The sequence below is a fragment of the Dipodomys spectabilis genome, unplaced genomic scaffold, assembly GCF_019054845.1.
Source record: "Dipodomys spectabilis isolate Male_0828 unplaced genomic scaffold, ASM1905484v1 ptg000125l, whole genome shotgun sequence".
Taxonomy (NCBI): domain Eukaryota; kingdom Metazoa; phylum Chordata; class Mammalia; order Rodentia; family Heteromyidae; genus Dipodomys; species Dipodomys spectabilis.
In genome coordinates, this window is record NW_024870802.1 from 19,133,166 (window position 1) to 19,158,653 (window position 25,488).

The 25,488-nt window shown below is 38.6% G+C and overlaps 1 protein-coding gene across 2 annotated transcripts in view; it reads right to left on the reverse strand.

The window, feature by feature from the left end:
* The window catches only part of Exoc6 (exocyst complex component 6), a 119,961-nt gene extending 94,997 nt beyond the window's left edge, over positions 1-24,964 (reverse strand). Inside the window, exons 1-5 of one of the 2 annotated variants that reach the window (XM_042689288.1) lie at positions 24,827-24,964; positions 6,774-6,945; positions 5,322-5,369; positions 5,128-5,218; positions 2,144-2,189 (exon numbers count right to left, since the gene is read on the reverse strand). In XM_042689288.1, the coding sequence (XP_042545222.1) occupies positions 2,144-2,189; positions 5,128-5,218; positions 5,322-5,369; positions 6,774-6,945; positions 24,827-24,927 (458 nt within the window). In that variant the 5' untranslated portion in view covers positions 24,928-24,964. The remainder of the gene's footprint in view (positions 1-2,143; positions 2,190-5,127; positions 5,219-5,321; positions 5,370-6,773; positions 6,946-24,826) is intronic. The other variant, XM_042689289.1, reaches the window with a different exon arrangement.
* Positions 24,965-25,488: the final 524 nt, after the last annotated feature.

Sequence of the window (25,488 nt, forward strand, 5' to 3'; positions counted from 1 at the left end):
TGTTTTTTAGTTGTGGGGCTTGAACTCAGGGCCTAGGCATTATGCCTGAACTCTTTTGCTCAAGGCTAGCACTCTACCACTTTGAGCCACAGCTTACTTCTGGTTTGTGAGCAATTAATTGTAGATAAACATCTCCCAGGGACTTTTCTCAGATCTCAGCCTCCTGAGTAGCTAGGATCACAGGTGTAAGCCATCAGTGCCTGGTCAAAATATTTTTTTTTTTTTGGGTCCGGTCGTGGGGCCTGAACTCTGGGCCTGGGCGCTGTCCCTCAGCTCTTCAGCTCAAGGCTAGCACTCTACCACTTGAGCCACAGCACCACTTCCGGCTTTTTTCTTTGTGCTTCTGTGGTGCTGAGGAATCGAACCCAGGGCCTCAGGCATGCAAGGCAAGAGCTCTACACTGAGCCACCTTCCCAGCCCCCAAAATATTTTTTTTAATTATGAAATGTAACTACACAGTGCTCCAAGCAAAATTTATATCAATAGAAATTTGTAGAATTCAAAGCACAGATTAAAAGATAATTTCCAAGTTAAAAGGTATCCCCACAACAAATGGAAGTAAACAGACCTACATAAAAACATACCATAAGAAATACAGGGCTGGGAATGTGGCTTAATGGTAGAATGCTTGTCTAGCATACATGAAGCCCTGGGTTCAATTCCTCAGTACCACATAAACAGAAAAAGCCAGAAGTGGCACTGTGGCTCAAGTGGTAAAGTGCTAACCTTGAGCAAAAAAAGCTCAGGAACAGCACGTAGGCCCTGAGTTCAAGCCCCAGGACTGGCAAAAAAACAAAAACAAAAATAAACAAAAAAACCAGAACACAGAAAACAAAGAGAAGGTTCTAAAGAGAGAAAAATTAGATCACAAAGGATAAAAAATTGAAATGCCTCAAACTTAGCACTGGAGATTGAGAGCATGACAGATTAAAGGAAGGAGGGAGGAAAGGGGGCAGCAAGAGGAAGAGAGGGGGAAAAAAAGAGAGCAAAGGAGAAAGAGCAAAAAAGGTAAAGCAATAATAGAAGTTATAAATAATCAGTTGAAAGGTAAATGATTTTGTCCCTATAAAGAAAACTAGTAAATAGGAATTAGCGGAGCTAAGGCTTGTTTATTTGTAACAAACACACGAAACTATTTGAGTCTTTAAATAAAATATAAAGATCTATATAACAAGGATCTTTTGGTTTATACTCGTACAAAATAAATAAGAGGAAGAGGGATGGAAGGAGGGCAGGAAGGAAGGAAAGAAATGAAGGAAGGAAGGAAGGAAGGGAGGGAAGGAAGGGGGGAAGACAAGACACTGGGTTTATTAATAAAAGAAAAACCCGGGCCTAGGCACCAGTAGCTCAAACCTGTAACTACTCAAAAGGTTAAATCTAGAGGATAGTAGTTGAAAGCCAGCCCAGGCAGAAAGTTCACTAGACTCCATCTACAAAATAACCAGCAAAAAGCCAGACTGGAGGTATAGTTCAAGTGGTAGACTATCATCCAATCAAGCAAGTCAAGCAAGCTCAAGATTCTAGGTTCAAACCCCAGTAGATAGGTAGACAGACGGATGGATAGGTAAATGATAGAACATTCCACTTCTTAGTGCCAACTGGTAAAGTCTAAAGAAATGCAATGTGTAACAGTACAGACATCAGGGCATACACAAATCTCTTGACAATAAATTTGTCTGTAAGTGTTGTAATAATTAAGTAGCTATGACTAAACCAAGAAAAAATCATTACTTCCCTAGTTGAAATGTTTCTTATTTATTTTGGCTTTTTAGTATTATTTTATTCATTTGTATTTAAAAAAACTGAATATAAACTACTCTAGCCTAGACTGACAAAATAGAAGTACTATATTCTGTTTCTACTTCACATTATACACTTATCCTTAACTATATGTTGGTAAGTTAACAAAAAATTGCTCTTTAGTTGTCTATTTCAATTTTTGATGTATTTACAAAAAAAACAAGGATTCATAAACAAATGACTGTTGTTTTCTTTATTAATGATCCTGATAAGTGAATTTCATGAACAAAGGTTACTGTGAGACAGAAAGCAAAATTCACATGATTCCCTTTTACAGTGTTTATCTGTGCTTTTAATTATAAAAAACTATATATTTAAAACAATAAGGAAGAAACCAACTCACCTTTTTGTACTCATCTGTTCTTTTAGCTTACTGTACATTTCCAGCACTGTATTTAAAAAATATAACATTTTAACTTTCAAAACAAAAAGAGCATTTTGAGAAATTGCAAGTTAAAGGAGACAAAACTATACTGCAAATTCATTAGTTTTCTCTATCCTTTGAGTTGGCCTGATATGTTCAAACAAACTGTTAAATGCTTCAATAAATTAAAATATTTTTCTTTCCAGATTAATATTTATGATATATATTATATATAGCTATAATATATAATATGCTGATCTTAGTCAGAAATTAACTGTGCTATTCAGAACTCATTATTTCTTCCCAGAAGTGGAAATAGAAGTTGGACTTAGTTATTTGAGAGGGAAAACTGAGGGACAGTAAGATTTATTGGTTTTGATGTAACATAGCAAAGAAAATAATACAACTATCTTATAAATAATTAGACAGGAATATTTAGACCACATCTACAAAGCAAAACTTACCAAATGCTAACAGTATATAACAAAGGTAGAAATAAACCAACAAAACATTTTTGTTCATCTCATCCTTCCTACAATCCCTGAAATGCATTTATTCAATAAAATTGTCATTAACTTCAGCAAAATAATATGCTGTCACCATAAAAGCCATGAGGGCTGGGCGCTGGTGGCTAACACCTATAATCACAGCTACTTAGGAGGCTGAGATCTGAGGATGATGGCTCGAAGCCAGCCTGGGCAGGAAACTCAGTGAGACTCTATTTCTATCGAAAACAAAAAAGCCAGAAGTGGCGCTGTGGCTCAAGTGGCAGAGCACTTGCCTTGAATAAAAAGAAGCAAAAGAAAGGACAGTGCCCAGGTCCAGAGTTCAAGCCCTCGTACCCCCCCCTTGGGGGGGGCGGGAAGGGGAGAAGGTGGAGGGGAAGAGCCATAAGCCAGTTACATAGATTACCTTTTAACCTTAGCAGAATTTCAAAAGTGTAAAATCTGTAAGTAAATCCTTCCTGGTTCATCAAATTTTCATAGATCTGAAGGATAGACTAAAACATTTTTTCCAGATTTTCTAGTTATATGGGCTACCACTCCAAGTTTGCAAAGGTATTTTTTACTTGTCTAAAAGCTGTAAGACCTTCATTGGTGGCTTAGTGAACCAGCTCTATGGCATCACAGGACCCTCTGCATACCTCTATCACAGCCTCTGTATCATATTGTGATATTTCTCTCAAACAAAAGCATTAGAGTGAACATAGAACCTGGGACAGATACTGCTGCTAACAGCATGTTCTTTGAACTCTTCTGTTTTAGCTCAATAATTCATGTAAACTTCCATTTACTTCATTAATTCCATATTATTTCTACATAAAAATTATGTTTTCCTCAAAACAGCAAGTAAAATTAATATCCCAAGAAAAGGTACTATTTGTTCTTTTAATTCTTAATATCCTATTATATTCCTCCAAATTCAAGAAGGAATTTATTCTATAATTAGTGACAAACTTGTCTTTATTCACATTATAACTTCAAAAGCTGTATCGTTTTTCACCTTTATGATTCTAATAGCTATCATAATGTTTGACACACAAAAAACTTAATGAATAGCTAATGAGATGGAAGGATTAACGGAGGACAGTAGGTAGTTCTGGATGAGGCAATGAAGACAATATTTACATGAACTCGAGCTGCTGTCCAGCCATCAAGGCAAAGACAGAAGCAGTAACACAAACTTAACATCTACTACCTTTTATTTCTCTATTTCAAATAGCCCAGTAAGAGGCTATTAACCTGCATTCAGCTCTTTGTCATTCCCTCATACTCAACTTGTAGGCTTAATATCCAGAATAGTAAAGTACAAAGCACTCAAGCTGTCTACTGGATATTATAATACATCTGATATTATCAGAGGTATTAGCCATTATCATAAAGAAGTAAGTTTCTCAACCTTAAAACATAATGAGCAAGTGCTTTATTTACTCAAAGATAATTTATCAGTAGCCCAGGTCTATGACAGATAAACTGAATAGACTTTCATTGATTCAAAAAAGGCTATTCCCTAACAATGCTCGAGAGAAATGTACTCATTACCTTACTCGTGTAACTGCAACCTCTCTGTACAGCATCTTTACAATAACATAAGATGAAATAATTTTTTAAAAGCTATTCTTATACATGAGACAAGAACAATACAATTGTCTTAGCCATGAAAAATTCTGATAGTTTTAATAATATGATTTGTATTTTACCTATGCTAAATTTTTGTCATGTAAGTATTATACAAAATATTCAGCTTTCCAGAACATGGAAGATTAGGTTCCTTTCTTCTAAAAGAAGTTCCACAGGCCAGAAATTAATTAGTTTACAATATTAAGGGAAAAATGACATATACCTGATTCCATCTGAACAGGATACATTCAACTTAAAGTATATTAAATCTAGGTAAAAAGAAAATACTAGTTTCTTCAGTATTTATGTGTTGTCCAGTAATATCTGAGCCCTAACAGAGAGACCAGAAACTAAGTCTTTTCAAAACATGGGAGGAAAAGGAAAAGACCTATCACTTTTGATGTTTTCTTACCTTATCAGCAAAATAACATTGTGAGCAAAGCAAAACCAACTTGTTAAGTGACAAACAGAAAACAATGGAAAGCTAGAGGTAAAAAAAAATTAGGCAAATTAGGCAAAAGTGAGAAAACATAATCAAAAGATACTCTCCCCATAGGAAAGCATTCTGAGGAGGAAAAATGGAGGTGGGGGAAACAGGCCAGCAGGTGAAGGACAGATGGAAAATTAGGCAGAGAGGAAATGGAAACATAGAAGCTGATCTGGGAAACTGATGTGGCAGATAATCAAATAGGGATTCAGGGAAGAGAACAAGAGGAAAGGTAATTATGGACTTTGCTGGAAAACAATCACTATCTGTAACTCCCATAATGAAAAATATGGCATTATTACATTATAATTTTACCAAGCTAGACATCAATCATATGATAGATAAGTTTAACTCACCTGGCAGGCATAACTGCAATTTTTCTACAACAGTTGTAATATTCCTCTGCTGAATTCTACATCGAATAATATCTTCTGTTTGGACTATTACCTTAAGAAAGAAAGCCATGTTCATAATTTTAAATAAACAATTTAAATAGCATATAGATAGATAGATAGATAGATATTGAGTGCACAAATTATCATTTCCTTACCTCTTTTCCAGCATCTTGAAATCTTCGGTTGGTATCAGTAACTTGCACCTTAAAAATAATTTCACCTTAGTTAGACAAACATGCATAAAACTGCCCTGATGTAACTGCTCACCCTTGTAATCAGATCATACTTCATGAGAAACTTGGAACAAAGAAATGCAAATTCAAATTAACTCTACAGCTTGAACTTGAACTTTTGATTGAAAAGGGCTTTTGTTAACTTCAATTACTTATGACAGTTCTTTTTAACAGATTCTGTGGCAAACTTCTCAAATTTACTCAGGATTTTTGAACTTTACTTGCTTCTCTAAGTCTGTCAAACAATTCAAATCACTGACCCAATTGACCACTGGTCCCTTTTTGATAACTTCAATGAGGTCTATGTGCCATTTATTGTCTGTAGGAAATGGTGATTGCATTTTATGGTAATTAAACATTTATACTTTGCTGAATGCAAACACTGGGTGGTTGATGAACATCAAACACAAAAATCTCAATCCACAGCAACATTTTGATGCTGCAGGTGCAGACAAAGCTCAACCTCAAATTTTCCCACATACTAAGTGACTCATTAGGTCATCACAGTAAGGAAGCACATTCTGGTTTATTAAAAATCTCATTAATTTCTGAACAAAGATGCTCAGTGACCTCATTGATGCTGTATTTGGTCTCTTGTTATCTGAATATCCTTTATATAATGGTTTTCTAATCATAACATTAGAATTCTGTCTGCTAAGCACTTTAAATGTAAAGAAAGATAAATAGGACAATTCTTACAATTATGCATTTTATGTGTGGAGTGAACAAATCCACATCTCAAAAAATAAAGCTTTCTCTGCATGGCAGAAAAGGCAGACTTTCTACAAGAAAATTCTGCATTACTGTAAAACCCACAAATTTTCAATATAATTAAACAGTTTTGAGAACAAAATCATTTGTAGGAAGTTTCTTTTAACATTTTAGAAGAGTTTTTTTTATCAATCAATATTGTATTGTCAATTAGAAATTGTTAAAACTGCAAATATGGACTTTCATTGTATGTCTTCCATGCAGAGAAAGAAATTCTATTAATACATGCATTACTTGATGTAGAAAAAATTTACTCCTGTCACTAGCATGATAACTTTGTTAATACAGCATAAAGAGCATTCTCAAATACATATACTAATTTACTTCCTGAAAGCTCATTTAATAATAGCATATGGGGCTGGGAAGGTGGCTCAATGGTAGAGTGCTGCTTCCTCAGTAGCATATAAACAGAAAAAGCCAGAAGTGGCACTGTGGCTCAAGTAGAAGAGTGCTAGCCTTGAGCAGAAGAGCTCAGGGACAGTGCCCAGGCTCAGAGTTCAAGCCCCACAACTGACCAAAAAAAAAAAAAAAAAAAGACATATATGTACTATAATAGTTGTGTAGTTTAGTGAGAATAGCGACAGAATTTAATACATTTCCTACCTTCAGTTTTTCTGCATCAGTCCTTACTTTAAGGAGTTCTGTAATAGCATCTACAAAACCCTGATGATGAAAATTGCACATCTTTTCAATTTCCTTGTCATGGTTACGGATACAAGCATCTAACTTTTCCATAAACTTCTTGTGTGCATTTGGCTGGTCATCATACACGGATCTGTATGTATATAAAAAAACTAAAATTAACTTTTCCATTCATCAAAAGTTTTTTCTTTATTAAGCTCAATGTATCTAGCAACTCGATCTAACCTCTGAATAAATGGGCTGGGTCATATTACTAAGTGGAGGAATAATTTAAAAGAAATAACTTTATTTTTAAACATGTTAATATTTTAAAAGAAGGCAGGTGAAGACTTATGTTATAACCTCTCTGTACATCACCTTTACAATAAAAAAAAATGTACTCATTACCTGAGTTATGTAACTGTAACCCCACTGTACAACACCTTTTAATAACAATTTTAAAAAATAAAAAAGAAGTCAGGTGAAGTGACTCATGCCTGTAATCCTAGCTGCTCAGGATGCAGAGATCCAGACATAGGGAAGATTACAGTTTGAAGATAACTAAAGCCAAAATTTCAAATGACTGTATCTTAATCAATAAAAACTAGGTACAGTAGTACACATTTGTTATCTGAGATAAAGAGTAAATAGGAGAATAATGTCCTAGAACAGTCTTGGCTATGAATGAGAGCTTTTATTTGAAAAATAACAAAGCAAAATGGGCTGGGGTATAGCTCAAGTATTAGAAGATCTACTTAGCAATAGCGAGCACAATGCCCTGAGTTCAAACCCAGGTACTGCCAAACAATTAATAAAACACCTTTTTGCTAAAAACAGGAATACTAACCAAATCATACTGCAATTGATACAGTGCTGTTTTTCTGAGCAACTCTTCAAATTTATTGGTTAAAGTCTATTGAATGTCCAAATGGTTAGAAAGTGTTATATATATAGTATATTTTTAGTGATGTAACTTAAAGATTAACATAATGAAATACTCTTTTTACCGGGAGATCTGATTTTTGTGAAGAGTAAAAATATGTCTATATTATGATTACAAACAGAAGTGTTAATGCTAACAGTGCATATTAGCTACTTTGAAAAACATTTTTATATTTTTTAAAGGAAGGGCTTGTTGTTTCCCAGCTGTTTCCCAAAAGCAAAGAAGTTTTTAAGTCTTTTCTGTTTCATGTCATTTGTTTATATTATACTTAATAATGGGTGAATTAAAACTAAAAACTAAAAGCATAAGTGGAATGGCATATCTGAAATGTTTTTACGTTTTACCTTACACTTGAACAACTATAAAAAACCAACAAAAAAAAAGTAGACAGAAGCCCTCTACATTTATTACTGGCTATCTACAAATAAAGATCTAAGGCTCAAGAAGTGAAAACTAAATCTTTAACATACTAAGACTTAAAAACAATCAATGTGTGAATAAATAATTACAGAATGAAGAAACTCATGATTTCTAATAGTATTTACTATGAATCAGAACAATTATTAACTATATACTAACTCTTTAATCCTCACAACATGCCCAAAAAGTATTGCTTTTATCCTTGACTTATGACAAATTATAATTATGTTAATGCTATACATTCCATACTTTGAGAGTGACAACTGTAATATGAAGTTTGGCTTTAGAGCTCATATTCCCAAATACAAAGCTACCATCGTGTTCTCCATGGCATACATATACTTACTGTATCTTAGGACCAACTATTTCTACATAAAGAATACCTGTTCCCACCCCTATTTACTATGCAATGAAGGACAAACCTTGTCCCTGACTCCTGGAAGTTAAGTCTTTGGATTGTCCTGCCTAGGAAGTATCTTTACTTAACAGTCCATTTATTGGTGAGGTTGGGGCTTTTGGCTTTTGAGGAGTTGAAAACTTAAAACCAGCAAGGTTAGTAGTTAGCCATGTCTACATGAACAGTTAGTCTTAGATATATGACTATACTACCTTAACAAAAACCCTGGACTTCAAGGCTTGAATGATCATCTGTAATTGAAGATTCTAAGTGCTGACAAACTTCACTGCTGAGAAAGGTACTCCCCACATAATGTCACTGGGAAAAGACATCTGAAAGTTCATATGGGAAACTCTCCTACCACTCTGCCTTATGTGTTTTTTCCATTAATATTTTTTTTGTTCTTAATTTTGGCAGTACTGAGCTTTGTTAACTTTAATCTGTATTCTTCTGCTATAACTGTGAATAAAATAGCTTTCTCATATTCTAAGTCACTCTCCCAAGTTTTTTAACCTGAGGGAAGTTCTGGGGGCTTTTCAAAGTATACCTCTATATCTGTTGTTCATTATTTGAGGTTCAGTGCAAGTTGTATCTTTTTCATAGAACTTTATCAATCAATTCTATGCCAAATACTCTTTTAATCTGAATAGGCAATCTTAGAGTCCTTTATTCTCACGTCATCATCTATTGTTTTGTAATTTAAATGTTTTCATGAATATTAGATTTTTTTTTTTTGATCCGGTCGTGGGCCTGAACTCTGGGGCTGGGCACTGTCCCTCAGCTCTTCAGCTCAAGGCTAGCACTCTACCACTTGAGCCACAGCGCCACTTCCAGCTTTTTTTTCGGCTTATGTGGTGCTGAGGAATCGAACCCAGGGCCTCATGCATGCAAGGCAAGCGCTCTACCACTGAGCCACCTTCCCAGCCCAATATTAGGTATTTTATTTCCCCCCAATACCTTAAACTTCTTGAAGGCAACTTCCATGTCTTAGTTGAGTGAGTACTTAATAGAACACTGAAGACAGCAAAATAGAGCAGCAACCCAGCTCCAATTCTTTAGGAGCTAGAATGAGACTCCGATCTTTGATATCTTCTCCTCTAGATACTACTCTCTTGCCCTCAATTTGCTTGTTAGTATCAAAATCCACAAACATACTAAAAGTATTGAAGTATCATGCAAGTGCCAGAATCCAAAATTCATCTTATGATAGAATGTTGACCATAGTAAGGACTTAGGATACTCCTAGTGTGGGCCAAACATATCCATAATATCTGCTATCTGGGATGCAAGAACAGGAGGATTATGGTTCAGAGCTAGCCTGGGCAAAGCATGAGACCCTTATCAGAACTGGTAGAGTATTTGCCTAGCAAGTGTTAGATCCTAAGTCTAACTCTCAGTTCTGAGAGAAAGAGAAGGAAGAAAAAGGAAACAGGGAAGAGAGGGAAAGAAGGACCAAGAGAGAAAGGGAGGAAGAAAGGGAGGGAACAGGAGAGAAAGAGAGGAGGGAGCAGGGAGAGAGAGAAAGAAGGAGGAAGGGATAAAGGAGAATGGGAAAAGAGGGGGACTGGGAGAGAGGGAGAGGAAGCAGGAAGAAGAGGGAGGAAAAGAGGGAAAGGATGGAGGGAAAGGGAAGAGGGAAGAAAGGAGGGAAAGGAGGAAAGGAAGGAGGGAGGGAAGAAAGAGAGAGGAGATGGGGAGGAAGAAGAGGGAGGGAGAAAAGGAGGGTTGGGGCTGGGAAAGTAGCTGTGGTAGAGTGTTTGCCTTGCATGCATGAGGCCCTGAGTTCGATTCCTTAGCACCACACAAACAGAAGATGGGCATGCCCTGTGGCTCAAGTGGCAGAGCACTAGCCTTGAGCTGAAGAGCTAAGTAGCACTCAGGCCCAGAGTTCAGGCCCTATGACCAAACCAAAAAAAAAAAAAAAAGAGAGAGAGAGAGAGAGAGAAAAGGAGTTGAAAAGGGTTGATCATAGATAGCCCTCATTTTAATAATTGTAGCACAAATCTAAAAATCAAGTAAACACTCAAAATGGAACTAATCACTATATACAGTCAATTTAATCTACTAATAACAATGAAAAAAAAATAAGTAGTCCAATAGTCACTGGTGGCTCACACCTGTCCTCCTAGCTAATCAGGAGGCTGAAACCTAGATCTTTGTTCAAAACCAGCCAGGGCAGAAAAATCTGTTATACTACATTTCAAGTTAACCTGAAAAAACTAGTCTGGAGACATGGCCTAAATACCAGCCATGAGCAAAGAAAGCCAAGTTTGACTATGAAGCCTGGAGTTCAAGCCCTAATCCATCATAAAAAAATAAAATAATAATTAGATATTTAGTAATAAGGTGGACAATATGTAGATAACTGGCAGAAGGGAAGAAGGGAGGGGTACACACACACACACACACACACACACACACACACACACACACACACACATCAGATTATTGGAAAAAGCGAAGGCAAAAACAGTTTGACAGTTTACAAAGCTAAAATTATCCATCTTTGTTTCCTGTTAGGATCTATGTTTAATAACAGAGATAATTTGGAGAGATCATGTAGGGAGAAGGATATGCAGAAAGTAGAGAAAATGTGCTCTTCGAGTAAATAATTCTCCATAGTGACTTAACTGGCCATAGAGCAATCATGACTTGCTTCTGGATTAATGATGATAAAACCATAAAAGTAACAATTTCAAACAATTCACTAAAAATTTAGTATCTTCAGTACTTTACATGCATTATCATATTAAACATTCACTACAAATTTATGAAAGATTCTGTTAGCACTCCACTTTTCAAATGGAGTTTGGAGAACTGATTTAAATCAAAAGTCACATCAAAAACAGAGTCAAGATTTAACTCCAGGTTTACCTGACTAGAACACCACTGCTGTTGCTCTTAAATTCTATAGACTTGTCATTCTGCAATAGTGATAAACAGCATGGAATGCAGGGAGAAAGTACCAGTACTGCAACCAAACGCATCACCTTTGAAGATCAACAATTGAGAATGACTCAACAAGGAATTCCTGATGTGCACTGCTGCATCCATCAGGTGAAATCAACCAATGGACAGAAAAAGGAGATGAGAACTGAGGCATTGCTAATTGTTAGGCAGCAATAAGTTAGAAATGCAACAAAATAAGGAAGAACTAAATTGTTAAAGAAAACATATTTATCTGCCATCAATGAAGAACTCTTGAAACTTTTCCTTTTTGCCTTTCAATGATTATCATTATTCTTTGAAATTCTGATTTGCAAGACAGGAAAAAAATTACTGTTCAGGGGCTATTCATTCTTTGAACTCTACATTGATAAACAATAATATTCTATGTAATATATTAATGTGCTAAATGTATTACCATTCTAATTTTTTTAGTAAAATATTCTTTTAATGAAAATAATTATTTCTTCCAAAATGTCCCTCGGGATTTTACAATATGTATTAGAAAATCTAATTATGTTCCTATAAATATAATAGAACTGGCAAACTGAACATTAGAAAATTGGTTAATTTTCTATTACTACAATCACTAAGGTGGTACCTTACTACTCCAAATACACGTAATGACATCAATGTAGGAGAATTCAAAAAGTTTAGCACAATGAATCTTATTTCTTGCAGGATTTAATGATATATAACAAAATATAACTTTTTACAAAAATTTTAAAAAGAAAAAACTTTAAAGCAAAGGTAGTTTATGCTTTACTGATTTATTTACATATTTACATATTTTAATTTCAGGAACTAGGAACATATGTGTTAAAATAGTAAAAATCACAGCTACAAAACCTTTAAGTACAAACAAAACTCATTTACGTTATATCAAATTTTACACTTGAGCAAAGTGTTCAATATTATGTAATAATATTTGATCATCCAAAATGTCAGGCTCATGAAATTTAAAAAAGTAAATTTTCTTTCACAAATGCCTTTTCAATTGCGTATACAGGACTCCACCTAGTGGTAATAAAATATAAAAATAAGTAAGTTAAAAGGTTAAAATGGTTAAAGAAATTAATACTTTTATCATAAAATGTCTCAACTAAGTAGCTGAGTCTACTTTTTGACAAATGTTAATATTATATAAACAAAAAATAATTTAATAATCATAGTGTACAGTATTATTTTTGTAAGAAAAAATCTGATGAAAAATAAAGAACATTTAAGGTATTAAGAGAATAGGACTCTCACTATGGTATTATATTCATTTTTTTTCTTCAAAAAGTACATCATAGCTGGGTGGTGGCTCATGCCTTAATCCTAGCTACTCAGGAGGCTCAAATCTGAGGATCGTGGTTCAAAGCCAGCCCCGGCAGGAAAGGCCATGAGACCCTTATCGCCAATAAACTACTCAGAAAACCAGAAATGGAACTGTAGCGCAAGTTGTAGAGTGCTAGCCTTGAGCTGAAGAGCTGAGAGACAGTGCCCAGGCCCGACAATCTACCAAAAACAAAAAACAAAGTACATCATAGAGTTGGGTACTAGGGGCTCACACCTGTAATCCTAGCTACTCAAGAGGCTGAAATGTAGAGATCTATGCACAGCCAGCACAAACAGTGAAGTCCAAGAGACTCTTATCTCCAATTAACTACCAAAAAGCCAGAGTTGGACCTGTGGCTCCAGTGGTTAGTACAGGCATGGGCAAAAAAGCTCAAGGACAGCACCAGGCCCTGAGTTAAAGGCCCAGTACTGGCACACACATGCATACACACATACATACATAGAGTACACCATAATGTTTTTAGGCTATTTTCAGTATATTTTTCTTTTATTGTATCTTCATTATATAGAATTAGGTTGTCACAACATCTGGGAAGAAATTAAATGCCTGAGTTCCCAGAGAAGTTTGTTTTTTGTTTATTGTTTTGTTTTGTCGGTCTCCTGGGGCTTGAATTCCAGGCCTGGGGACTGTCCCTGAGTTCTTTTGCTTAAGTCTAGCACTCTACCACTTTGAGCCACAGGGCCACCTCTGGTTTTCTGGTGTCTCACAGACTTTCCTTCCCATCTGGCTTCAAACTGCAATCCTAAAATCTCAGCCTCCTGAGCAGCTAGGATTACAGGCATGAGCCACTATGCCCAGCAGAGAAGTTGTTTTTAATGAAAATAATGTGAACACTTTGAGGAAAGTTAACATAATCTCAAAGTGACTAATCCTCATTTCCTCCCATTTCTTATAATTTTTTTGGAGTACTACAGTTTCTTTGCTAGACATCCAAGAATACTGTGTTCTCTAGTAGGATCGATATTCTGGTTAAATAACCACGAAAGGACACAGTGTGTGATGCGAAAACATGTCTAGCATTTGGGTGCTAGCCATCGGTAAAATTCAGAGAAGAAGGTAATTACATGGCAAGAATATGGTGAAATCCATTCAGTGAGATGTGCTTTGCCCAGATACGAAAGTTTGTACCTCCTGTATATCTCTGGAAACAAGGAATTTAGGTATCTTCTTTATTCCTACCTAAGTGATTACTTGTTTCTGGTAAAGTTTTGCATTATTGTGAATTGGAAGTTAACTCCAGTCTTTCAATCAAGTAGTCACTTCAATCCCAATTTATCATCCACTTGAAACCCTGAAGCTACAGAGTCTTGCAATAACCGTAACTTTTTTCCCCCACTGTCCTGGGCTTGAACTCAGGGCCTGGACACTGCCTCTGAGCCTCTTTGTACTCAAGGCTAGCAGTTAACCACTTGAGCCACAAGGCCACTTTGACTTCTTCTGAGTAGTTTATTAGAGGTGAAAGTCTCATGGACTTTCCTGCACAGGCTGGCTTCGAACTATGATCCTCAGATCTCAGTCTCCTGAGTAGTTAGGATTATAGGTGTGAGGCACTGACATCCAGCTAACTCTTTTCATATATATTTTCATATATATTAAGGCATTCAAATTTTCAGTAATAATTGTGTAATGAGGCATGCACTGAAATATTAAAGATAGAAATGGATGATCATTTAGGGCCATTTTCTCATAAAATCACTTTTTGGAATTCCATTCTTTTTCACAACAGTAAAAGACACCACAGGCACAAAAGATTTGTTCAAAAAAGCCACTCAATCTTGGGAGAAAAATATTTCTATAACTACTTAGAAATATAAACTAGGAAGAAAATGACCAATATAAAAGTGTTATATGCACTACTACTAACATTTCCAACATTTATCAAATACAGCAAGTATGAATAGAAACTGTCTGGTAAGTTTCCCTGATGCTCTGTAACCCAAGAGCAAATAAGAAATTAAATAACTCCAGGAAAGTTAAAAAGCCAGGTAAAGAAAAAGAATGACTCTTTCCAACAATATTTGCTAAGTATTGCACAAGTTAATATGTACTTGAAACTGAAAATCAAGTGCAGCAAGCAGAGACACAGAGGCAAATTTAACAGAGGATAATTTTTCTTTAAAATCATTAAAATGTATCCACACTTAAACTAATTCTCTAATTCTCATAACAAAGTCCAAAATTTTTTGATACATCTTCATTTGAGAGGTGAGGTATGTAACTCCTTTGAATACAGGCAGGTTTGTGACCATTTTGATCACCAGTAGAATATGAAAGAAAGAGTACTATATGATTGTAGAGTTGAGAAAAAGTCATACAACCATCCACTTAGACTTCTTTAGACAATCATTCTGGGGAAAGCCATCTACCACATAAGAAAACTATACTAAAAAATGATACACTAGAAAGGTCATTTATAGGCATTCTCAATGAAGCTGCACCAACTGCCAGCAATGTGACTGAACCATCAAGGCTACCTAATCCAGATGAGTCTTGAGATTATTTCAACCACAACAAATAGCTGACAAGCATGCTATTATCTGGATTGTGCTACTAGGAGGCGGTAGAACCGTTAGAAAGTGGGCCTAGTAGAAGGTCTTGAAGGGGGTAGAAAGACTCTAGCTCTTTCCTTCTCTCTCTTGCATCCTGGCCATAAGGTGAGCAGTTTTGCTACACTACTTGTGACATGATGTGTTGTCTTATCACAGATCTAAAAACAAGGATGCTCCACCATGGACTGGAGCCTCTGAAACTATGAGCCAAAATAATATGCTTATAAATTTTGTATATTTTTCAGGTATCTATTAGAGTAACAAAAATAGGCCTACAACCACAGGCCATACATTCTCAGCTCTTGTGAAATCAAGGTTTCCAAGAGCAATATAATTTGAACATTTGCATAAAACACTTAAAATAGTATTAAAATCTTTTCAATAATCTCCTTTTTCACATTTTTTCCCTTCTGGCCCTCATCCGCTTTGATGCTGTTCTAAACTTTTTCATGCCCATGCTGCCTTTTTCCTACTATATACCTCAATATGAATCTTAATTTCATCTCAAGACCATTCCTTCAGGACAATTTTATCAATAGCCATACTGGATAACTTTCCTATTACATAGGATTTTTACTAGCTCTTCTACATAAAATATATACATTACCTTTTATCTATTTGTGTACTACGTCAAGTTTATTTCCAATTATGTGGCATACATCTTATCTTGTAAGAAGAACTGAAAATGCCCTTCATTTTTGTATTCAATTCACAATTCATTGTATTGTCAAAGAACTAGAAATCTTAATAAAAGGAACAGTTTCACTAGAGGGCACTCTTGCACCAAAAAGGGGCCTTCAGAAATTAATTTCTCTGGGGCTGGGAAGGTGGCTCATTGATAGAGTGCTTGCCTCGCACGCACAGGTTTGATTCCTCAGCACCATATAAGCAGAAAAAGCTGGAAGTAGCGCCGTGGCTCAAGTGGTAGAGCGTTAGCCTTGAGCTGAAGAGCTCAGGGACAGAGCTCAGGCCCAGGCCCAGAGATTAGGCGCCATGACCAACAGAAGAAAAAAAAGAAAGAAATTTCCCTTTACTGCATCGAAGTGGGGTGTGATAGTAGTGAAAGTGTGGCTCAAGTGATGGAGCATCGGCCATGAGTGGAAAAAACCCAAGTAAGAGTACAAGGCATTAAGTTAAAGTCCCCATACCAGCACACAAAACATACATGGTGTGACTTTCATACTTAAACTAAATAACACTTAACTACAATGAAATAAAAATAAAATTCACTAACAATACTTAAATAGGTGGAGAAATAAGCATTTAGAATGTCGTAGTTTAAGCAAAGAACACAGGAAGTATACATGAAGAGTAGTTGTTAACACATATTCTATCGTAACTTTTTTGGCTTGAATGAAGCACTTTTTTCATTTGCTTAAGTGTCATGAAATAAATTTCAAAGGTACATAACAAAAAAAAAATCTGGCAATACAAACGCAATGAGACATTTTGAAAAGAATCATGAACTTGTTGAAATCTCTCCTGTCAGCTCTTTATTCTTTGCCTTCTACATGCTATCTGCTAACAAAGCCTTCTGCACATCAAACTTGATATTTAAAACTGCATCAATCAATATTTCACCCAAGCCAGGCACAGGTGGCTCACACCTGTAATCCTAGCTACTCAGGAGGCTGAGATATAAGGGTCGGGGCTCAAAATCGGCCTATGCAGCAAAGTCCATGAGTCTCATCTCCAATAAACTACTCAGAAAAGGCTAGAAATGGGACTATGGCTCAAGTGGTAGAGCACTAGCCCTGACAGCACCCAGGCCCTGAGAGTAAGCTCCAGGATTGACAAAAATAGACATAGAGATCAATCGATCAATAGATAGATTCACCTAGCACCTATTTCATGTGATCAAAGCAAGAATAAAGATGCCCTTCACTTAGGTGAAGAGAATTAGAAGAAACCAGATTTTCAAAATCATATCTTCTACAGGTTTTCACATCTTGAATAAACTGTGAAGCTGTAAAAGGTAAAATACAGCAATCAACCTCTTCAGGCCACAGAGATCATCTTCAAAATCTTCAACATAGCTATGACCTCCTACATTTCAATGCAGCAGGGAGAGTGTCTGCTATATATCCTGCTCAAACACCTACTCAGACACTGATAATTTGTCAGACACTGATAATTTGTGGACTGGAAACCACTTACATACCATCTTGATTTGTAGCAGGCTTATAATTCTTAAAACAATAATTCTTCATCTTAATTTGGGCTATGGCTTAGTGCGACAAGACCCTCCTCTGTGATTATGATAAAAATCACAGGTCTTCTCTCCAGAAAGGTACACAAATTCAACTGGAGTCTATACCTTTTCTATAAACAGTGTTACCCATCCACAACATTGGATAGAGCAGTAGAGCCTCTTCCAATCCTATATATTGCACCAGGTTCAAGCGCTACATCTGACAAATAGACAAACAATAAATAAATAAATGGAAAGAATCCAGCAGAATCTTGATGATGATGATGATAAAGGTGATATGCCATCTAATTTTATATACTTAATTTTTTCAAACCATCAGTAACACTGAACTGCTAAGTAGAGAATCCAGGAAAAAGTTTGTATCCTAAAACTGGTTGGGTATCCAAATCAACTATGTATCCTCTAACTGAAAAGAAGCTGAAGCTTATACAACCCCGGGAAACACACACACATACACACACTTTCTCTCAGAATCCTGAAAAAGATTTCTTGTTTGCAAAATATTTTCTGTTAATCTGCCCGTAAAAATATTTCATTCATAAAATAGCAGATGCTTCCTCATATTCCTTTGAAAATGCCCTATCAAACATTTTTTTTTTTCAGCCATGGGGCTTGAACTCTGGGACTGGGTTCCTGAGCTCTTCAGCTCCAGCCGAACGCTCTACCACTTGAGCCACAGCACCACTTCCAGTTTTCTGGTGGTTAATTAGAGATAAGAGTTTCATGGACTTTTCTGACAGGGCTGGCTTTGAACCTGGATCCTCAGATCTCAGCCTCCTGAGTAGCTAGGATGAAAGGCATGAGCCACCGGCACCAGCCTATCAAACAATTTTTAAGTCACAGCACGACTTATATAAAGGACATCTGTTGTCAATATGAATTCTATTGCACTCTTACAACAGCTATTTCTTAAGTCTTTTTTTAGGCTATGACCTGAGCTATCAAGACCACTTCTCTGTGATGAAAAGTATGGATCTTTTCCCCAGAAAAGTACACAACTGCACTCTTCATCACTGACCACCCTGTCCTTGCCCGCAGATTCAAGGACTGACATTAGCCTTGGCAATACCACACCACGAGAGAGAGAGGAGGAGAGTTACATAAAATAAATCTAGACTAGCGCTGAATAAAAAATACAGTGGTGGAGAAAAAATCATGCTTAGCTGAGAAAGAAAAGAGACAGACTTTGTGTTTCTGATAACTGCCATCTGCAGGCTAACGTTGATTTTTGTATGTTTAGTTTTACTTGCCCTACTTTTCTACGAGAGACAATTTCTATTGCTTGTTCTCACCAATAGTATCCTGTACCCATGAATAGGAAGAACTGATTGAAGTCTGTTAGTTAGCATTACTTCCTATAACTAGAGTTGACATTCTGCAGTAATGACATTTAATGCTCACTACAATTCCGGATAACAGTGTAGCACATTTGCTAATGAACATCCTCTATGTTGAAACTTGAATTTGTAATCAGGCAACACAGATTTGCAATAGACTTCCTACTTCCTGTTTTTACATTTCTGACCAAAGAGATGTCTCTTCCTGTTGACTTTGTACTACTTAGCAAAATGAGAAAGATAAGAAACAGAAACATTCAATACATTTACATTTATTCATCCTCTAGGATGAAAAATGGATAAAATAAAATTTAATTCAGAACGCTTCAATATTTAAGTAGATTAATAAATGCAGAAATGCTTCCTTAGAAGATTTTAGAAAAATTAAAAATATCACACTGTCTAAAGTACATCGAATATGTATTTTGCTACATAGCTTAGAAGATGAACTATAGACCCTAAAGTCTTTGAGAGGACTACTATAACCTACAAGAGAAACTTGCTGAAAGGTTAGCTTTTCAGAAATGTAAGAAAAAGAACAGGCCAGGTACTGGTGGCTCATGCCTGTAATCCTAGCTACTCAGGAGGCTGAGATCTGTGGATTTCGGTTCAAAGCCAGCCTGGGCAGGAAAGGTCGTGAGACCCCTTATATCCAATTAACCACCAGAAAACTGGAAGTAGTACTTTGGTTCAAGTGGTAGAGCGTTCACCTTGAGCTGAAGAGCTCAGGGATAGCACCCAGGCCCAGAGTCCAAGCCCCATGACCGACAAAGAAAAGAAAAGAAAAGAAAAGAAATGGAAAGGAAAGGAACATTATTCATCATGGGAAACAAAAGCAAAATTAACTGAGCTTTGTATTTACAACATGTATTTTATTGTGCCAGAAATTACAAATGAAGTAGTCTAAAAAGGTATTTTTCAAAACAAACATGTAATATTATTAATATTTATATAGTTAAAAACGTGAAGAAGGGCTGGGAAGGTGGCTCAGTGGTAGAGTGCTTGCCTTGCATGCATGAGGCCCTGGGTTCGATTCCTCAGCACCACATAAGCAAAAAGAAAAAAGCCGGAAGTGGCACTGTGGCCCAAGTGATAGAGTGCTAGCCTTGAGCTGAAGAGCTGAGGGACAGCACCCAGGCCCAGAGTTCAGGCCCCACGACCGGACCCAAAAATAAAACAACAACAACAAAAAAAAACGTGAAGTAAACTTTCATAAAACAAATAATACAGATTTAATAAGATACTAAAGGTGATTAATAAAAAGACTCGAGCCGGGGCTGGGAAAGTGGCTCAGTGGTAAAGCGCTTGCTTTGCATGCCTGAGGCCCTGGGTTCGATTCCTCAGCACCACATAAGCAAAAAGAAAAAAGCCGGAGGTGGTGCTATGGCTCAAGTGGTAGAGTGCTAGCCTTGAGCTGAAGAGCTGAGGGACAGCGCCCAGGCCCAGAGTTCAGGCCCCACGACCGGACCCAAAAAAAAAAAAGGATTGAGCCAGGCACTGGTGGCTCACACCTGTAATGCTACTCAGGAGATTGAGATCTGAGTCTCAGGATTCAAAGCCAGCCCAGACAGAAAATTCCCTGTGAATTTCTTATCTCCAATTAACCACCCGAAAACCAGAAGTGAAGCTATGGCTCAAAGTGGTAGAGTGCCAGCCTTGAGCAAAACAGCTCAGGGACAGCAGCCAGGCTCTGAGCTAAAGCCCCACAACCAACCAAATAAAGAAAAAGAAAAAAAAAGAGGACTTTAGTAAACCTTTCTTTTTTCTTCCTATTTCTGTGGAAATGAGGTTTGAACTCAGAGCTTCACACCTGCTCAGCTTACTTGCTCAGCTTGTCAATGTACAATTTGAACCATGCCTCTAGCCCAATTTTTGCTGGTTATTTTGGTGATGGAAATGCTCAGATTTGCTTCAGGGCTGACACTGAACCAAGATCCTCTGGCTCTCACTCTCTTTAGTAACTAGGATTTTAAGAAAAGGACACCAGTGCTTGCTCTCTTGGGAAGGGGAAGGGAGGGAAGAAAAGGAAGGGGGGTCATCATGGTACATTATATTCATGTAAGGCAATGTCACAATGAAGCCCCTACCTTGTACACTAATATATACTAATTTTTTCAAAAAAAATCATAAAAGGAGAAAAGAAAATCAATCAATGTAATATATCACATACAGTATCAAAGAAGAGTAAGGGGAACCACATGATCATCTCAAGTGAATGAATAACAATACAATCAGGGACAAAAGGCCATTTGATATCCTCAGGTACAGAAAAAGTATCTAATAAAATTCAATACTCCTTCATAATTGAAAAAAAATCAAAAAGAATAGAAGGAAACTTCTTTAACTTGATTAACAATATACAGTATATGAAATTCTAACACCAGGGATTGAGAGATCCAGTTCTGTATTCCCATCAATATGTGACAGTCTTCTATGTATTTGACATTCCAAGAGTGTGGCTGATTTATTTGCTTTTCTAAACAATATGTTAAATACCTTTCCATGTGTTTAGGTCCTCTGTATACTTTCTTTTGTGAAATGTCTATTCAACTCACATATCCATTTTTTTAGTTACCTGTTTTATAACTTTGCCTCAAAGACTTTGCCTATACATTCTAGATGCAATTTTTATCAATTTATATGATCTACAAATGTTTTCTCTCAGTTTGTTCCAACTCTGTGGGTAATTCTTTCTCTCTTCCACCCCTTCTATACTGGGGTTTGAACTCAGGCCCTGAGCACTGTCTGATGGCTTTTTGCTCAAGGCTGGCACTCTACCACTTGAGCCACAGCTCTACTTCCAGCTTTTTCCTGGTCAGTTGGAGAAAGAGTCTCATGGACTTTCCTACTCAGACTAGCTTCAAACTGCAATCCTCAGCTATCAGCCTCATGAGTAGTTAAGATAACAGGTTTGAGTCACAGGCTCAGCATGAGAAGTAATTTTTAACAGCAATTTCCATTTTTTACTTGCTACAGGATTATTCACACACATTTCTTCTTAAATGAACTTAGATTTCCTGTATCCTACAATGAATTTGTACATTTCTGTTAAACAGTCAAAAGTGACAACAAGTTCTTCATAGTATTTATTATCTACTTTAACATTTTTTGGGGGGAGGGATCCAGTTGTGGGGCCTGCACTCAGGGCCTGGGCGCTGTCCCTCAGCTCTTCAGCTCAAGGCTAGTGCTCTACCACTTGAGCCTCAGCACCACTTCCGGCTTTTTTTCTTTTTGCTTATGTGGTGCTGAGGAATCGAACCCAGGGCCTCATGCATACAAGGCAAGCACTCTACCACTGAGCCACCTTCCCAGCCCCTACTTTAACATTTATACAATCTGTATTTAAGTCTCTCATTCTTGTTACTGATAATGGGAATCTTTTTTCACCCCAGTGGCTTAGCAATATTACTTTGATTTTTGTCTGTTTTTCAACCCTCAGTCCCTAAACCTTTTTATCTCCCACTCATTTGGGTTTCATTTGTTCTTCCTATCCTAGTTTCTTAAGTTAGAAGCTGAAATCATTCTTTTCCAGTATAGGTCTTTAGTGCCTATAATATCTCTGTATCTGTACCCCATAAATAATACGTGTTAGAGAGGTGGTGTTGTCTGAACAGGGTCTTGTTACATAGTCTGGGTTGGACTCAAACTCACAATCTGCCTGCCCTTCAGCTTCCCAAGTGCACATACCACCATGACTGGCTTGTGTTCTCATTTTCTTCTATTTAAAAAAAATCTAATTTCTTTATGGTGCTTCTTTACACTATTCTACTTTTTTAAATAGTGATTTCTTTTTAAGACAGGGTCTTATTACATAGCACAAGCTGGCCTTAAACTCAACAATCCTCCTGCCTGGGCCTCCCAAAAACCAGCATTACAGGTGTGCACCACCTTGCCCAACTTTAAACACCCTGAAGTATTTCCGAAATAGAAGCTTAAAAAAAATATACTGAGCCATATACTGCTGGTGGCTCACACCTATAATCCTAACTACTCTGAGGTTCATGGTTCAAAGCTTGATCAGGAAAATTCTTGAGACTCTTATCTCCAATTAATCACCAAAAAGTCAAAAGTGGAGTTGTGGCTCAAGTGATAGAGCACTAGCCTTGAGCACAAAAAGCTCAGGGACAGTAATTTGAACCTGAGTTCAAGCCCCAGCAGGACCAGCACCAAAATAAATTAATTAATTAAAATTTTAAAAAATACTGGCATCTAAGTGAAACCTTAAAAAAAATGGAAGAGGGGCTGGGAAGGTAGCTCAGTGGTAGAGTGCTTGCCTTGCATGCATGAGGCCCTGGGTTCCATTCCTCACCACCACATAAGCAGAAAAAACCGGAAGTGGCCTATGGCTTAAGTGGTAGAGCACTACCTTGAGCTGAGGAGCTGAGGGATAGTGACCAGGCCTAGAGTTCAGGCCCCATGACCGACAAAAAAAAAGGAAGAAAAACAGTTCAAACACTGTTCAAGAGAAAATAACTGCTAGCAATGCTTTCTACGTATATAAGATGATATTTGTGTATTATGTATACATATAGATGTGTGTATACTTTTAGTGTATCTGTGTGTATTTATGTATATATGACAAAATATTAAATATGAGTCACTGGGGTTTACTAAAAAAAAACTAAACAAAGAAAGGTGACCCAACAACCCAGCAAAAGAGAACAAAACTGTAACTCCATGATGTACATACTCTGTCAAGGTCCCAAAAGTCTGTCACTATATTTCAGAGGATCACAGTTCAAAGCTAGATGGAGAAGAAAAGTCCATGACACTCTTATCTCCAACTCATCACCAAAAAGCTAGAAATGGAGATGTGGCTCAAGTGATAGAGTACCAATCTTTAGCAAAATGCTGAGAAAAGTTCTGGCCTTGAGTTCAATCTAGCTCTGGGGGCCAGGTGAATTTATCCAACTTGAACTGACTTCACTTTGTACTAAGTCATCTACAGGTGCAGAAACCTCAGAGCTTCGTTCGCAAGAGGTCTATGAAGAAGAAACGCTATGGATCAAGCACCATCCGTCTCGAGTCTCCTAAATGATCTCCACTGTGAAAGACGAACTGTGCTCTTTCTCCAAGAACTTATTCCTGAAGACTGTCCGGGGCTTCAGCTAATGACTCAGTACAATGTCGGACTACTGTTCTACTAGGACAGCAGGTGTTGAGTCTGGCATGGAATAGTCATTGCCTGGCACTATTCTTAAACAGAGCAGATGGAAATCTGCTCTCAAGACAAACGGAGAAATTAAATGCAAAACATGCTATTCCTCAATAAGAAAAGGCTGCTCTTAAGCTCGTCCAGGGCGCGCAGGTTCCCCCAGGGCGTTCCGGGGTCCCCGGCTCCTCCTCCTCAGCCCACGCTGGGGACCAGGACGCTGGCATCTCCCGCTCAATTTCAATTCTCCCACGCCCCGCCAGGACGGCCAGCTGGGCGCGACCTGCCACCTTCCCCTCCAGGACGGCCGGGCCACCTACACCCGCCGCGGGCACGACAGGCGCAGGCCTCGGCGTACAGTCCGGACCCGGCGCGTGGCTCGGCTGCCGGCGGGCGGCGCCACCGCTCCGGGTCCGAGCCTCCGCGGCAACCACACCCACCGGCTGCGCGGTGACAGCTCCCGGGGCTGAGGCGGCCTGGCCGGCCACGCCACGCCACGCCACGCCACGCCACGCCGCCCCCGCCCCCACACCGCGGGCTGACAGGTGCGGCCACCTCCCGGCTCCGCCCAACCGCCCGCCCCGGCCCCAGCCAGAGTCCAGCCGTCCACGGGTGCCCCGCTGCCCCCGCGCGCACCACCTGTCGGGCTGGAGCTTGCGCGCGGCCGCCGCCCGCCGGGCTCCTGACAACTTGGCTGGCGGGGGGCGACCCGAAGCCCCGGAATATGAGGGGCTTACCGGAGAGTGGGCCCCACGCAGGCGGTGTCCGTGCTCTCGATCTCCTGCAAGATCCGCTCATGCTCCGGGACTGTCCCCAGACCCTCACCGCTCTCCGCCATCTTGGCTGGAAGCTGAGGAGCTGGGGAGGCGCGGCCCCGCGCGCGAACGGCGGGGGCGAGCGGCAGGTGGCGCGCGGCGGGGCGGGGCGGGGCGGGGCTGGAGGGGCGGGGCCGCGGGGAACGTGGGAGCGAGCGGCAGGTGGCGCAAACATGGAGGGGCGGGGCGAGGGGCCCTGAAGGCGGGGCCTCTGTGGGTGGGTGGGGCCTTGGCAGGATAGGTGGTGGCGTGGGCGCGCGACTCACAGGGATTCCAGTGCCCGTTGGAGCTGGTAGTGGTGCCCAAAAGGGTGGGGGAGGACGTGGCAACCCCTGCCACCAGCCCTAGCTTGTCTACTGCCTGCATCTTTAGCTGTAAGATACATGGTGGTGTTTGTTCTGTGTGCCAGACCTTCCTCTACACGCTGGGAGTACCATAGTAAGGAAGATGGTGACCCACAGTCACCCTTGAGCTGCAATAAAAGCTTGAGAACGTTTGACCCAAGGGCCCGATGTACTCTAGGAATGGGAGAGTCAGGAAAACCAAAAATGTGCTCTCCTAAAGTAAGCCATGGTCCTAAGATT